The sequence below is a fragment of the Capra hircus genome, chromosome 26, assembly GCF_001704415.2.
Source record: "Capra hircus breed San Clemente chromosome 26, ASM170441v1, whole genome shotgun sequence".
NCBI lineage: Eukaryota > Metazoa > Chordata > Mammalia > Artiodactyla > Bovidae > Capra > Capra hircus.
Window position 1 is genome coordinate 6,395,019 of NC_030833.1, and position 15,555 is coordinate 6,410,573.

At 48.0% G+C, this 15,555-nt stretch overlaps 1 protein-coding gene across 2 annotated transcripts in view; it reads left to right on the forward strand.

Moving 5' to 3' along the window:
* ADAM12 (ADAM metallopeptidase domain 12) overlaps nt 1–15,555 on the forward strand; it is a 394,156-nt gene that overhangs the window by 253,341 nt on the left and 125,260 nt on the right. For both annotated transcript variants that reach the window (XR_001917324.1, XM_018041560.1), the window contains exon 5: nt 13,136–13,212. Coding sequence is in view for 1 of the 2 variants with exons in the window: in XM_018041560.1 (XP_017897049.1) it covers nt 13,136–13,212 (77 nt within the window). In the remaining variant the exon portion in view is untranslated. The remainder of the gene's footprint in view (nt 1–13,135; nt 13,213–15,555) is intronic.

The window sequence follows — 15,555 nt, forward strand, 5'->3', positions numbered from 1 at the left end:
AAACAAGGGTCCATCCGCTGCCGGGGTATATGGAACTTGGCTTGCTGGTAACTGTAAATCCAGGCATCTCAGAAAGCACCCTGGACCGAAGGTGCTGGAATGTTGATAGTGGTTGTCTCTGTCTGGTGGAGACTCTGTAGTTTTCTATTTGTTATGACTGTTGTGTGTAGTGGGTGTGGAGAGGGAGTTCCTTTCTCCTCCTCATCTTTTCACGAGGTAACTGTGTAGATAGGAAAACACCTCCCCCCTGCATCTAATCCCTCACTTCTCCCCATGGAAGCATCTTCTCAGGGCAAGGAGGGCAGGAGTGGGCAGGCCCTGGCAACCTCTGGTCCCTGCTGACTGGGGCAGGGGTAGGGTCCCTGCCTTGGAATGGCCAGGAGGCCAGCCTTACTGTCTTCCCTCAGCTAAGGGTGGGTAAGCCTGGCCCATCCCTCTGAGGAATATTCCAAGCAATGGTCTTCTGCGGCCCCAGCCTCCCCAAGATGGGTACCCTCAGGCGTGGCTAGCAAGAACAAGGTAGGGAGATGAGGCTTAGAGATAGAAGGAAGGCTCACTTCTGCCCTGACCTAAGTTGTGTCCTTTGATGGAATGTACCAGAAACCACTCTTTCATAGGTAGGTAACCTCATAGTGTGGCACACAAGTGGTAAAAATCCGCCTTCCAATGCAAGAGGTGCAAGAGATAGGGATTCAGTCAGTGGGTCAGGAAGATCCTCTGGAGAACGAAATGGCAACCCACTCCAGCATTCTTGCCTAGAGAATCCCATGGACAGAGGAGCCTGATGAGCTACAGTCCATGGGGTCGCAAAGAGTCAAACACGACCGAGCATACACACTCACACACATACACACACACGCGCACACACACACATGCACACACACACAAATTCATAGTGTATTTTGATCTGCATTGGACTCTTTGAATCTGTATACAACAGGAGAAGCAGCTGGAGGCTGGGTGAAATGGCACGTCCAAACCTCCAGAAACAATACGCATATGTTGCTTTTATAATTACAAAAACAATAACTTTTCCCTTTGTTCCACAGCCATCTTCCCCCACTCTTTGGAGTACAGTTCTGAGCTGTCAGCCACGTTGCTATAAAGATGAGTGAACTGTTTCATTTACTTAAAGAAAACCCGCAGCCCTCGACAGCCTGTCCTTCCAGCAGAAACCCTTTCAGGGAGCTCACAGCCTCCTATTGTCTTTCGTAGGGGTGGGGGTAGAGACAAGGATGCAGCTTTGGGGGTTTTGTCTCTATTGAATCAGGCTGGGAAACAAGAAATGTGCTGACTCACCCCACTTTCCCCCCAAGTCAGCACACAGTGAATTTCACTAAATTTAAAATTATATATAAAATAAGAACCACTTTTTGGCTAGTATCTTTCTTTCTTAAGTTTAATCTCTCAACAATCAGTATAAGCTGGTTGACAGGCAAGCTAGTGGCTGATTTAATTTTGGAATTGGTCGCTTGTCTTTTCTCTCTCTGTGTCTCAAACCTTTGCTGGCCACATCTAAGGAAAGATTGTGTCCTATACTATCTCTTTTAATAAAGCCTGTGGGAGAAAATGCACATGACATTTATGCTGTTTACACCCCAAAAGTCAGCTCTGGGGAAGGCCAGAATGGGCCTCCAGAAAGTCTCCTACATGTTGTCAGCACTTTGGTCCAAACACATCCTTCTTTTCTGTGCATGTTAACAAAGCACCTTCCCAGTGCCAGGCCCCATGACTGCCACAGAGAATAAAAACAGAGACCGACATAATTCTAAGAATCACAGACTGAATCAATAAAATCTGTGCTGAGTGCACCAAAGGACAGGCTAAGGGGCTTAATCTAGTCTAAAGAATCATGGAAGGCTTCATGGAAGAAGGGCCATGTCAACCAAGATCCGAAGGTTGAGGAAGCATGACCCAGGGGATGGGGAAGGGAAGGACATTCCTGGCTGATGCCAAGTTTTACCTGGAGGTGGGGAATTGCCTGTAATTTGACAGGGGCCACCATAGGTAGGACTTCAAGGCCAAGGGACAGTCTGGTTGTCAATAGAGGAAGATGGGGAAGCTATTAAAAGGTGTCAACCCAGGGGTTGTCATAACTAGGGATAGGCTTTGGAAGACACCACTGGCTGCAGTGTGAAGGTCATCAGAAGGGCAGGAGCAGAGATTCGGCAAGGTCAGGCAGCTGACCCAGGCAGGATGAGCCCAGAGCTGGGGTAGGAGGTGATGGCTGCTGAGGCCAGGGGCATGGAGATGGGGAGAAGGAAAGAGATCTGAGCTTCTGCACCTGAGCAATACCCAGAAGGGCTCCGTTTGTTCTATACATTTCTTATGGGAAAAATCTATGAAACCACTTGCTATACAAGACGTCCAAAAGGAACCATCAGCATTAACTGAGGCTGAACCATTAGAAAGTCATGAAATCCCGTGTTTTGATCCAAAGTATTGTTTGAGTGCCATGCGTTCACTTCCATGGCAAATGTTTCCCATCAAAAGGAGCAGAATCTCCCACCATCGGCTTGGAAGTGGGTATTAGGGAGTCAGCCACTTTTCATCTCAGCTAGAGAGCATCTGAAGAGGGTGAAAGATGATTCTGGGGGTAGGAGGAAAGACAGACCATTTCCATCTCATAAGGAAATGAGCTAGGCTTGTTATAAAATTCTTTAAAAAAAATTGATTTAAAATGGAATCCGTTTCCCTACCATGTGTATGCTCTCCGCACATCTAATTCATCAGCTCTCCCAGGCTTGCCTGTGTCTCCAAGGCTGCTCTGTCCTCTCGCTCACTGAGGCACCAGACACCCCCTCCTCCCCTCAGGTCCTCACCATGTCCCAGAGTGATTTCCACCTTCACAGCCGTCTTATCCCCCCTGCCTGACCCACTGACACTGCAGCAGCTGCAGCCCAGCTCCTCACTTCTCAGCTGGAAGATGTTCTGGCCACCTGAAATTTCTCCTTGCTTTTCATCTCTCCTATGTGTATTCCAGCCACCACTGCTGCCTACATGATCCTTCTAGAACATCCTTCCATTTATCCTGTTTCACTCGTATTTTGATCCTCCCAGATAATCGGTAGCTTCCTCGATCCCTCCCCAGTCCTCACGTCCAAAGTTCTGAGACCAATCTTCCCATGGGAATCCCATGATGGTGACAAGCCCTACCTTTTCACACATGAATTCGCTCATCCATTCACACACCACTCACTCAACAACAAGTCTTCTTGAGTGCCCACAGTGACATGGAGTAAGCACCAACACTATGCCAGGCATTGTGCCAAGGGCTTTATGTGTCCTTGGTTGTTTGACACTCCCAATGTGTTATTTTTATGCCCAGCTGAATAATCTGAGACACAGAGGGCTTCAGTAGGCGGACCAAGCCCCTAGCTAGTAAGGATTCAAATTCACATAGCCTGAGTCTAGGATCTGAGCTCCTAACCACTATGATGCAAACACAGGGGTCTGTTGTATCTCCCTGGCCGTGATACTTCTGTCATGGAATTCGATCTAAAAGACTGTAGCGAGGCAGCTTCAGGAATGGGCTGGTGTTTGCTGTGAAGAGAAAGACCTGGCACATTCATCTGAGGGAGGGAAGAGGATGATCTGCTCGCCTGCTGTCCTGGGATATGGGGAGGGGCCAGGAGCCCTCTGGGAATTTGCTGAGCACCTTGCTCTGAAGCCCACGGGAACTGAGGAAGGCCCAGTGCCCCACAGCGCTGTGCAGGATGGAGGGGACACGGTCCCCATCCTCGAGGAACATGCCATCTGACCACAGGTGACGCAATGAATCCGTGACAAAGATGCTTTAGGAGCTAGGCAATGGCAGAGCCAAATCCGTGTGGAAAGTGCACTGCGTCCCCACCAGCACCCCAGGTGTGCTGACTCTCTTTCTCTAAAGGTATCAGGAAAGAGGGGGCTAGAACAGCCTTCGGTCTGGAAGCAGTGGATGTAGAGGTTGGGATTGCAGGCAGGGAGGCAGGCTGCCGGGCTGAAATCTCAGCCCGAGCCTTGAACCAGCTGGGAACGTGAGCATGAACCAAACACACAGTCAGGCTTCTAGAGGAGCGGGCCCGTGGTAGCCACTGCTCCGCTTTGATGACGGATTCACAACCTCTCTTAACCCCCCTGGACCATCTATTCTTCTGAGGTCCTTCAGGTATCAGGATGATGGAAGGAGAAAGGGGGCTGTGGGCAATAAAGGGGTCCATGAGCTCTGCCCGGAGCTGGGCTCTGCCCGGAGCTGGGCTCTGCCCGGAGCTGGGCTCTGCAGGTGTGTGTCTCCACGAGGGGGCCACTGGCCTCAGCTCCTCCACACCACCTCCTGCCATGACCCTCTGACTCCTATTCATCCATCCACACAAAGTTCTGCATGACTGCCAAGAAGGCTGGGAGCTGGGAGTTAGGAGCTAGTGAAGGAATGTGAGAAAATCACGCCCTCTGCTTTCTCAGGGGTCAGCTTCTCCTGCTCGTGCTCATTCATTCATTGAGCAAAATGACGCTGATCCCCTAGGGTCCAGCACGGGGGGAACTAGACAGGCAGAACCCAGTGCTTAAAGCATAATGGGTTTAAGTACATGTCGTCATATCCCAGACTGGTGACAGTGCCGCACATTTCACAGACTGATTTGATCCCTAAGACCCTGGGCAGCAAGTGTCAATCCCATTTCACAAGTTAGAAATGGAAGTGGTGTCTCAAACCATAAGACTTCTGACTCTGGGTCGATTCAGCGTTCTCACTATTGCAGACTCACTGTTTCCAGGCTGAGTTTGCAGGGTGGTCTCAAAGATTGTGAGCACAGTTCTGTAAGCTGCATCCTCTAATGCTGAACTCCAGCACCAAACAGTAATGTGATGGCCCCTGAGGTTGGTCCTTCCTAGTCTTTTAAATGGACATGGTACTTGCTAGAGTTGGGGGCAGAGATGGTTTAGAGCTGGGAGCAGCAATTATTATATCTGAGGGGACAGATGGTTAAAGATGGGGCAGACGTGGGCCAGAAAGCATGGGTGTGCTGACTTCTCAACCATCTGTCCAGTACACTCTCAGGGGAAAGCATGCATGCTAAGTCACTTCAGTCGTGTCTGACTCGTTGGGACACCATGGACTGTAGCCCACAAGGGATTCTCCAGGCAAGAACACTGGAGCAAGTTGCTGTGCCCTCCTCCAGGGACTTCCCCACCCAAGGATCAAACCTGCATGTCTTATGTCTCCTGCATCGGCAGGCGGGTTCTTTACCACTAGCACCGCCTGGGAATCTCCAAGGGAAGCTTCCAGGGGAAAGCACAATAGCGCCACATCAGAAGCACACGGGGCTGTGAGGTCACTTTTTCTTTGCTCGAATGCACTCTCACCTTGTTTTAGTCTCAAGCAAACACTTGGTTTGTGGAGGCCTGAAGGTCTGTGCAAGGGAGGAAAGACTGGACCACAGTGGAGCAACCTGTGCACACACAGACACGCCCGTGTGTATACACACTCACTCACTGTCACAGCCCTCCCATCTGCAGATCTTTCTGAGTTTGGAAATGACTTGACTTTCCTCGGATTCCCTGAGTGATGTGGGGATGAGGCCCTGCTGTGCTTGAGAAAGCATTCCATCCAGGTGTGGATTTTAGGGGGTCATTTCTCTTCATGAGGGCACATGTGCATAGCAGCAAGACATGGAGGGAAGCTGTCTGGCCTGGGGTTGAGAGGCTTGGTTTTTCATCCCTCTTCTGCCACAAACCAGCTCTGTGACATGAGACAGTTATTTAACCAGTCAGGGCCTCAGTTTCCGCATCTGTTCAAGGAAGGCTGACCTTTAAGAGCTGGAAGTTCATTCCCAGGTGGAACAGAGTGTGACCCAAATGCTAAATCGAGACAGTTTGTCACATTGCATGTGGCGGGGGAGGCCTACCCAGTTCCCAAGGGAAAGAACGTTGCAAATAATTTTTGCTCAGCTCACTCCTTAGTGGAATTTGTTTGCTCACTGCTGCTGCTGCTGCTAAGTCACTTCAATCGTGTCCGACTCTGTGTGACCCCATAGACGGCAGCCCACCAGGCTCCCCTGTCCCCTGGATTCTCCAGGCAAGAACACTGGAGTGGGTTGCCATTTCCTTCTCCAATGCATGAAAGTGAAAAGTGAAAGTGAAGCTGCTCAGTCGTGTCTGACCCTCAGCGACCCCATGGACCGCAGCCTTCCAGGCTACAGGACCTTTTTAATCACGTCAGCCCACTTTTGTTAGCAATTTAGCAGATAAAATTCCTTTCTTTCTAGTCCGCTGAGAGTTGGGTAACAGAGTTTTTATTTTACTTCCCATAATACATAGAGTTGAGGGCTACTATTTTCAAGCTCAGTGTTTCTTATTCCGTATTCCTCCTCCCTGCTATTATATTTGATTGATAGTATTAAACAGAAGGAGAATTTATTTTACTGGAGGGGGGGAAATGCATTAGGTTAAGTAATAAGTATATAAAATACATGGTTAGAGGTTTTGTAGAGGAAAAGATGTAATTTTGTGGTTATGCATGTTTGGGACTATTTTCTGTGTTATGTTTTGTTGGTAGAAAGAGAATGTATTGGGTCAGCAGAACTGCAAACAGGATGATGTCTTGTTCTTTAGAGACACGAGTGTGATAGAAAGAAAGAGACACACAGCTTGACTGTCTGGAGGCAACTGAATGGCAGGTTTGCAGGGGTAATTGTTGTGATCGACTGAACCAGCAGGCCCGGGGGCACCTACAAGACATGAAGGATGCCTGTGTCCCTCACAGGTGTGTCTACATCTGGCTCCAACAGGCCATGTGTTTGCAAATCACGAGGCCTGGCTGGTTCCTGCCTCCTGGCATCAGTCCAAGGGAGGCAGCCTGGCTCTCAGATATGGAAACACACGCTTACCCGGAGACCTTGCTGAGTGGGCGCTGCTGGCCCCCGGGTGACGCTGCCTGCACTTTTCCCTCCACGTGGGCCACTGCCAAAGGGCATCAGTTCAGTTCAATTCAGTTCTGTCGCTCAGTCGTGTCCGACTCTTTTTGACCCCATGAACCACAGCACGCCAGGCCTCCCTGTCCATGCCAAGGGGCATAAAGCCCCCAAATCTCTACTCCACAGAGCCAAATTCCCCAACCAGTTTTGTGTCACCTAGTGTGATGTGTCTGTCTCTCTGGTTTGGCAGTTTATCTGTATGATGACTTGTTGTTTAGTTGTTAAGCCATGTCTGACTCTTTGTGAACCCATGGACCATAGCCCACGAGGCTCCTCTGTCCATGGGATTTCCCAGGCAAGAATACTGAAGAGGCTGTTTCCTTCTCCAGGGGAATCTTCCCGACCCAGGGATTGAACCCAGGTCTCCTGCATTGACAGGCGGGTTCTTTACCACTGTTCCGCCAGGGAAGCCCTGTAGGATGACTTACTACCTTATAAATATGTAATCACGTTTCTTTAAACATTTAGTTAATCATGTTTTTAAAAAAGAAATTCATGAGATTGTAATTGCCATGGACGATCTGGAATTTGGAGTTCTAGTAAAAGTCAAGAGTGAGAGATGGACTTGCTAGTCAACTGTCTGAAGGTGAACAGAAAGCCGTGTTAGAGCTAGAGATGAGGTGTTGACTCTGGCACTGACTACGAGTTGGAGTTGTTTAAGGGCCAGTGTACAAGAGCTGGGATGTGCTCTCTCCTCTTTGATAAGCAATGCTTCACCCTCGTTGTTGAACTAGAAATTAATTTTATACTAATTTGTTCTCAGCTCATGCTTTAATGAGCTTATATTTCTGGGTATTTAATTTGAAAGTACATTTGATAAGTAATCTATTAAAAAGTAAATTGAGACTGAGAATAAATGAGTTTGAAATTTCAAAGATCAGTCATTATAGACTATTGTCACCAATTGGGTTTTAATTTTTTAACCAGTACTTGATTTCTGATAGCAGTATTTCACAGTTCTGTAAAAGGGAGCAAATGATTTCAGGCATAGGACCCTCAAAAAGAGTAGGTGAAAGCTGAGTGATGCTGGTTCCCTAGCTGAGTCGCTTCACCTTCTGAGTCGTCTCAGCTCTCACATGCCTGCTGGGTGCCCAGGACTGAACCCCACCCCAACCCTGTGCAGAGGGGACCACACCTTTGATGCCCTTGGGCATTGCATTCCAGTTGCACAATCTCCCCATGTTTCTAGAATTGTTATAACTTCCAAATCTACCCAAAGCTAGAGTTACCTGGGGCAGGGGGCAGCAGCCAGGGGTGGGGGGCAGGAGTGGGGGGCGTCCATGGAGCCTTTTAAAAGTTACTTGCCATGGAAACTGAAGAGGCAGGCTGGCCGAAAGGGTCCTCCGTGGGCTGCCTGGATGACTGTGGCCTGGCTGGATGCAGGGTCCCCCATTGCTGTCCTTCACACACCCCTTCCTGAGCCACGTGCTATTTGAAAAGGATGTTCTTGCCAGGGGGAGGAGAAGGGCAGTGAGTCTACGTCTGTGCCTGAATCCTCCAGCCAAGCAGATGCGCCCCCTCCCTCAACTGCCCTCCTCTCCCATCACCCATCTTTGTACATATGCTTCCCCTCTATGTGTGGTTCCCCCTCCCACCTCTGTCCCTGGACACTAGGCACCCCACTCCTCTACACTGTATGGGGGTCAAAAAGGAGCCCCCCAAAGCTTTCATTGTTTGTGGTAGGTTTAATCAACCATATAAAAATCCAAGATACGCCACAAACTATTAAGCTGATAAGATGGCCCAACAGCTATGTCTGCTACAAGATCAACTTTAAAAAATAAAAAAGCTTTCCTTTACACTAAAAATAACCACGCATAAGATGAAATAGAAAAAATGTTCCTATTCGAGATATCAACAAATCTATACAATACCTAGACATAAACCTAATGAAAACTTTCCAAAGCCATCCAAAAAAAATCTAAAACTATACCAAAGTGTACAAAAATGGCTTTATTGTGTGAAGAGAAATACCATGTATGTGAAATAGAAAAGCTCATTATTTGAAAACTACAAATCCTGACTAACCGACCTATACATTCTAAGTAGTCAAGCTGAAAACTCCAAGGATTATTGCAGAGCTTAAAATTTGATTCTAAAATTCACCTGAGAGAGAAAATAGTGTAGAAACTTTTGAAGAAAAATAGGATCAAAAGAAAACTCACTCTCAGCAAGGTTGCCAAGACAAATTAGGGAAGTAATAGATTTCTAACAAATGGTTCAGGGCATCTGGATATTCACATGCAGAAGAATGAAAATGGACCCTTATTTAAGCACTTATGAAAATTAATTCAAAGTGAATCAAAGATCTAAATGTAAGAGCTAAACTTGCAGAACTCTTAAAAATAAGTCTTCATCGCCTTAGGTTGGGTAAGGGTCTCTCAGATATGGGACCTAAAGCATAAGCAAATTAAAAAATAGAGAGTTTGGACCTCATCAAAGTGATCCACCCTTGTGCTTCAAAATACCTCAAGAAAGTGAGAAAACAACACACAGAGTGGGAGAAAGTATTTTCAAATCATATAAGGTCTAGTGTCCAGGTTATACGGAGAAGGCAATGGCACCCCACTCCAGTACTCATGCCTGGAGAATCCCAGAGAGCGAGCGACTTCACTTTCACTTTTCACTTTCATGCATTGGAGAAGGAAATGGAAACCCACTCCAGTGTTCTTGCCTGGAGAATCCCAGGGCCAGGGGAGCCTGGTGGGCTGCCGTCTATGGGGTCACACAAAGTCGGACACAACTGGGGTGACTTAGCAGCAGTAGCAGCAGCAGCATGCAGGTTATATAAAGAACTCTTTCAGTTCAACAATGAAAAGACAGAAACCCAGTTTAAAAGCAGGGAAAGACATTTGAGTAGACATTTCTCCAGAGAAGATAGAACAATGGCCAATAAGCATAAGAGAGGATGTTCAGGGACCTCCCTGCTGGTCCAGGGGTTAGGACGCCGAGCTCCCAGGACAGGGGGTGCGGGTGCTATCCCTGGTTGGGGAACCAGGATCCCGCATGCCATGCAGCACAGCCAAAAAGGGATGCTCAACATCTTAAGTCATTATGAAAATCAAAACCACAGAGAGACACTACTTCACATACACTAGGAGGGTGTAATCAACAGCGTAGGCAATAACATGTGTGGGCGAGGACGTGACGTTTGCACATTCCTCCCACACTCTGCGAATGTAACATGGTTCAGCTGCTTGGAAGAAAGGTCAGCAGGGCTTCACAGTGTTGACAGAGTCTCCATAGAATCTAGCAATCCCACCTGCCCATTTATAACCATATACCTACCCCAGTATGTACCCAAGAGAACCAAAAACACATCCACACTAAAACCTGTAGGCACGTGTTCATGGCAGCACTATTCAAAACAGCCGGAAAGTGGAAACAGCCCAGAGTCCTATCAAGTGTTGAACGGGAAAACAAAGTTTGGTATATCCCTACAACGTCATTTTGGGCTTCCCTGGTGGCTTAGTGGAAAAAAAAAATCTGCCTCCCAATGCTGGAGACTTGAGTTCAATCCCTGGGTCAGGAAGATTACCTGGAGGAGGAAATGTCAACCCACCCTAGCATTCCTGCCTGGGAAATCCCACAGACAGAGACGCCTGGCAGGCTATGGTGCATGGGGTCACAAAGAGTCGGACACACCTATGTACACAATGTCAATTTATTCAGCGATAAAGAGGAATGAAGTCCCAATACTCACTTCAATGCTACAGCATGAATGGACCTTGATAACATTATGCTAAGTGAAGGAAGTCAAACACAAAAGGCCACGTTGTGTACAATTCCACTTACATGAAATGAACAGAAGAGGCAAATTCATAGAGACAGGAAGTAGCTTAGTGGTTGCTGGGGGAGGGCATCATGGAAAGTGACTGCTAATGGGTGTGAGGTTTCTGTGGATGATGAAAATGTTTTGGAATTAGATGTGATGGTGGTACAACATTGGGAAGGTCCCGTAATAGCATGCTTTTAAAAGGGTGATTTTATGGTACGTGCAAGGAATCACAATCGAAAGAGAGAACTTACTCTGATATCAAAATGTTCCTATAGAAAAACAGGAATTAAAACTGTGGAGTCCAGCAGATGAATGGATAAGAAAGCTGTGGTACATATACACAGTGGAGTATTACTCAGCCATTAAAAAGAGTACATTTGAATCAGTTCTGATGAGATGGATGAAACTGGAGCCAATTATACAGAGTGAAGTAAGCCAGAAAGAAAAACACCAATACAGTATACTAACACATATATATGGAATTTAGAAAGATGGCAATGACGACCCTGTATGCAAGACAGCCAAAAAGACACAGATGTGTATAGCGGACTTTTGGACTCAGAGGGAGAGGGAGAGGGTGGGATGATTTGGGAGAATGGCATTGAAACATGTATACTATCATGTAAGAATCGAATCGCCAGTCTATGTCCGACGCAGGATATAGCATGCTTGGGGCTGGTGCACGGTGATGACCCAAAGAGATGTTATGGGGAGGGAGGTGGGAGGGGGGTTCATGTTTGGGAACGCATGTACACCCGTGGTGGATTCATGTCAATGTATGGCAAAACCAATACAGTATTGTAAAGTAAAATAAAGTAAAAATTAAAATTAAATAAATAAAATAAATAAAACTGTGGAGTCGGCTCAGGAATGGACTGAGAGAAGTCTGCCTCAGTGGACTAGCACAGAGAACAGAGGCAGACCCAGATACATGCATGGTTATTCAATACACGACAAGGGGACTAAGAAAAGGAACAAGGTGGTGAAGGACAGCTGGCTCTTGGTTCATGGGGCAAGTTAGATTGCAACCTCACACCTACACAAGAAAAAAGTCCAATTTAAAGAGCTAATCCTCGGACTATAGAAATAGAAAACAAGAGAGGATATCTGAGTAACCTTGAAGAAAGCCGTCTAAAGTAATACCCAAGGTATATCAATTTGACTTTAGGAGAACTGGAAAGTCTGTACAACAAAAGATACCGTAAGTCAGGTAAAAAGACATTTCTCACATAGTAACAGGCAAAGTGTTAATATCCTGAATATGTAAAGGACTTCCAGAATCAACAAGAGAAAGTCCAAAGAACAAATGCCCTGCAGCACTCCCATCTTCCTCCTCCAGCTGCCTTTCAGATGATCCCAGAAGTTTGTCCTCGGTTCATTGACAAAGAGATCATCGTGGCCCCTTTCTCACGGTATCATCGGATTTCCCTGGCCACCCAGTCTCCTCCAGTCCCCTTTCTTAGCACAGTCAAGGTGGTCTTTGGAACATTGTCTCTATCAGGCAGGACAACGGGACACCCAGCCCTGCCCTGGAAAAGTGAGTCCTGACTGAAGGAGCTGTGTGCTGAGGCTGAAACTCCAGCGCCCACTTCCCCTGCCCCTTGGAAGACGCAGCCCACTGCTGGGGACCACACGCCGGTGGCCTTTGGATGCTTTCAATGAGGAGTGCCGAGTGCACTTAGCCAGCCAGCCACTTAATTGGCGCTGCAACGTAACCTTTATTCAACGATAAAATTAACCTTGATTCCAGACAGGTATCTGTCTTCACTAAGGAGGTGTCCATGCTGTGATTTCTTTTTGCAAGTGACATGATTAAAGAAATGGAATCTTGCAGGCTCGTCACCCAGGGATTTTTGCCTTTGAAGACCTTCTTATTTTTCTCTCCTGCTAAGAGAGCCTTTCTGCTCTCAGTTGGGCAATTCGTCCAGGAACCTTCTCTCTGTCCTCACCCCTCCTTCCTCCCATCTCCTTTTCTGTTTTCCTAAATCATAGATTTAGGCCTCACTTTATAGCATTTCACAGTGTGCTTAAATACCCCATACGGTTCCTCGTCTCATTACAAAAGACAATTTACATGCGTGGGAAATGGCAATGGCCATGTGATTTGTTCAGCTGCTGGACTGTGTCAAACCTTCCGCATCAGGGCTTTCCTGAAGGGTTTCAGAGAGACAAAAATGAAACCGGGATGCGATTAAAGACCCTACTGATAATCTCGTAAGCAAATCAGATATTCCTGCCATGGATCCTGGCTGGGTCACGTGGGGCTGGCATGAAACATTAAGACCACTGGTTCAATATCTTATGCCGAAGGGAATTCCTTTGCTGAAAGCAAAGTGATTGGAGACGGTGGTTTTATTGTGAGTGGGCAGGAAGGCATCGTGACTGAACGGCTGTCTTGTCTTTTCAGGGTCACTGTTACTACCATGGGCGCGTGCAAGGCTTTTCTGGATCGACCGTCAGTCTCAGCACTTGTTCTGGTCTCAGGTAAGTGACCTTGATGGTGACAACTCTGCTCTTAACCACAGCTACCGTGGACCACCCCCCTTCTCCAGTTTCTCTAAAAGAGTAATGCAGTGGGCGGGCCTCCCCCCCACAGGACCCAGGAGTCCTCTCGTGACAACTTGAGAGCCACGTGCCCCCCACCTCCTCAGGACCACCCCTGTCTGTCCCCACCGCCCCTACCCTGGCAGCGTGCCTTCTTTGGCTGCCCCTCTTTCAAGGTCATCCTCAGGCCTGTACATTGGCTGCTTTTCAGCATCCAAGGATTTGGGGACTATCTTTTGTCCATGTGGCTCCATGCTAAACAATTTCTGGTGTTGAAAAAAAAAAAATAGGACGTTAGGTATCTGCATTTCAACTGCTTGCTTCATAAAAATGAAAAGGGCCTCTTCTCGCTAGGAGACAAAGCAAGCGACGGACTGAGCAGAGAGGCAGGTGAGCTGAGTACAGAGGTGGCCAAACCTGTGATATTAACTAACTGGCTTTAAATCATGAAGATGAAGGGCTGGGTGGACAGAGCATCCTGAGTGATATTTAAACAGGACAGGTCCACCCCCTGCGCTTGGCCTTGCTGCTGCCTCTCTGCTCCACATCCTTCATCCCGGGCCCACCTCCCTGAAAAGTGCAGGTAACTGTCACGGCCCCACACAGAGGGGTCCCTCTCTCCGACCAGCTTACCCAGAGGGGCTGAGTCTCGGCAGCCCACCTCCTGTCTCCAGCACCTGGAGATCGTTCCCTCCTGGGCACCAGGCACAGACCACAGTTTGGCAGAGGGATCCTGTGAAATACTTGTGGCCGGGGTTTCGGGGAAAGTTGGGGGAACAAGTGTTGTGGCGTCTGGGGTCGACCACCAAGGCCGGGTGGGAAGCCTGACGGAGCTCACTGCATGGGGATGGCGCTCTGGAGAATGTCAGCTTCCCAGATCTTTGTGCTGTTGCTGCAGAAGCAGCAGATGGTGCGTCAACAGAGAAATTCCGGAGTTAATACAGTCAACTCTGTGATCTTGCGAGGGGAGAATCAGACCGGGGACAAAGCTGTATTTGATCAACTGCTCCCTGGCGGAAGAATCAGTTGCAAGGGGGGATACAGACGCAACTGGAGCAGCACCAGCCTGGCAGAGTTTGAGAAAGAAAATAGGGATTAAAAATCAAGTGAAATGTGGTGTGACCCCAGAATACATTCAGAGCTAGGAATGTGGAGGAAAAGTCGAGCGTCCTGGGGGACGCATTAATTAGAGCCCAGCAGATTACAGTCCTGCAGAGAAAAAGCAGAGAAGGAACATCCTGCTTTGCTTCAAAAAGGGCTGATCAAAGATGGGCAGGCAGGGAGAGCTCCATCCTGGAAGAGAGAAGAGAGGGAGGAAGCAAACAAGTCATCCTTCTTCATTTCAGTCTCAAAGGGGGACAGATAAGGAGAAAGGCCTGGAGATCCCAATAGACAGGGGGATTAAAGCGGAAACAGCTCTTTAATGGAGGGAATGAAGTGCAACGTGGAAAATAGGTCATAACAACTAGCTGAGCCATGGAGCTTATCCTTCCTTTGAAAGGACTCCAAGTGAAACGGGAAGTTCAGGCCGTAAGTTAGTTTTGTACCATATCATACGTCTCCCCTAGATGCCCTGCCCTCCCTAGCACGGTTTCAGCGCAGCACTCCTGGCTCTCCTGATCTCTCTCTTGTTTGCTCTCGCTGCCGCCTGCTTCATCCCCTGCTCCTGAGTTCCTAGCCCAGGAGTACCACTGTGACCAGCGGCTGCTCCACAGCACTGGCAGGGACGGGTACGAAACTGTTGCAATGATGGGGAGAGAACGCTGCCCTCACCCCCGAGAGCAGCTCAGCGGCTGTGTTTTGTGATGGTACAAATGTCCAGCCCTGGCTCACTCCCACTGGAGCATCCACACAGCCATGTCCCCGTGTCCTGATTTGATTCACAAACACCACCCTGGCCAGAGAAAGCGTGAGATCCTGGAGGGAAGCAACTGTCTCTCGCCAGGTCTCCTTGTTCTCTCGCTCCCAGCCTCTCAGTTCCTACTCAGAAATCTGGTACAAGGAGTCTCGGGGGCTCACATTTTTGGATTAAGCCAAGAGTCTTCCCATCCCCTGCAGCCATGATGGTTAAAATTAGGCTTCATTTCTTAAGGAACCACCTTTTTGCTTGAACAGACGTAAGGAAAAGCATTCAGAAGATGGATGAGGAAGCTGGTAGAGCTGTAAACTAGGCATTCATTGTAATGACAGTTGCATTTTTAAGTGGGGTTTATAGTACCTGAGCATAGCACACGCTCACAAAATGATTACTTTCATTATAATCGTTATTTCTGATTCCACGGA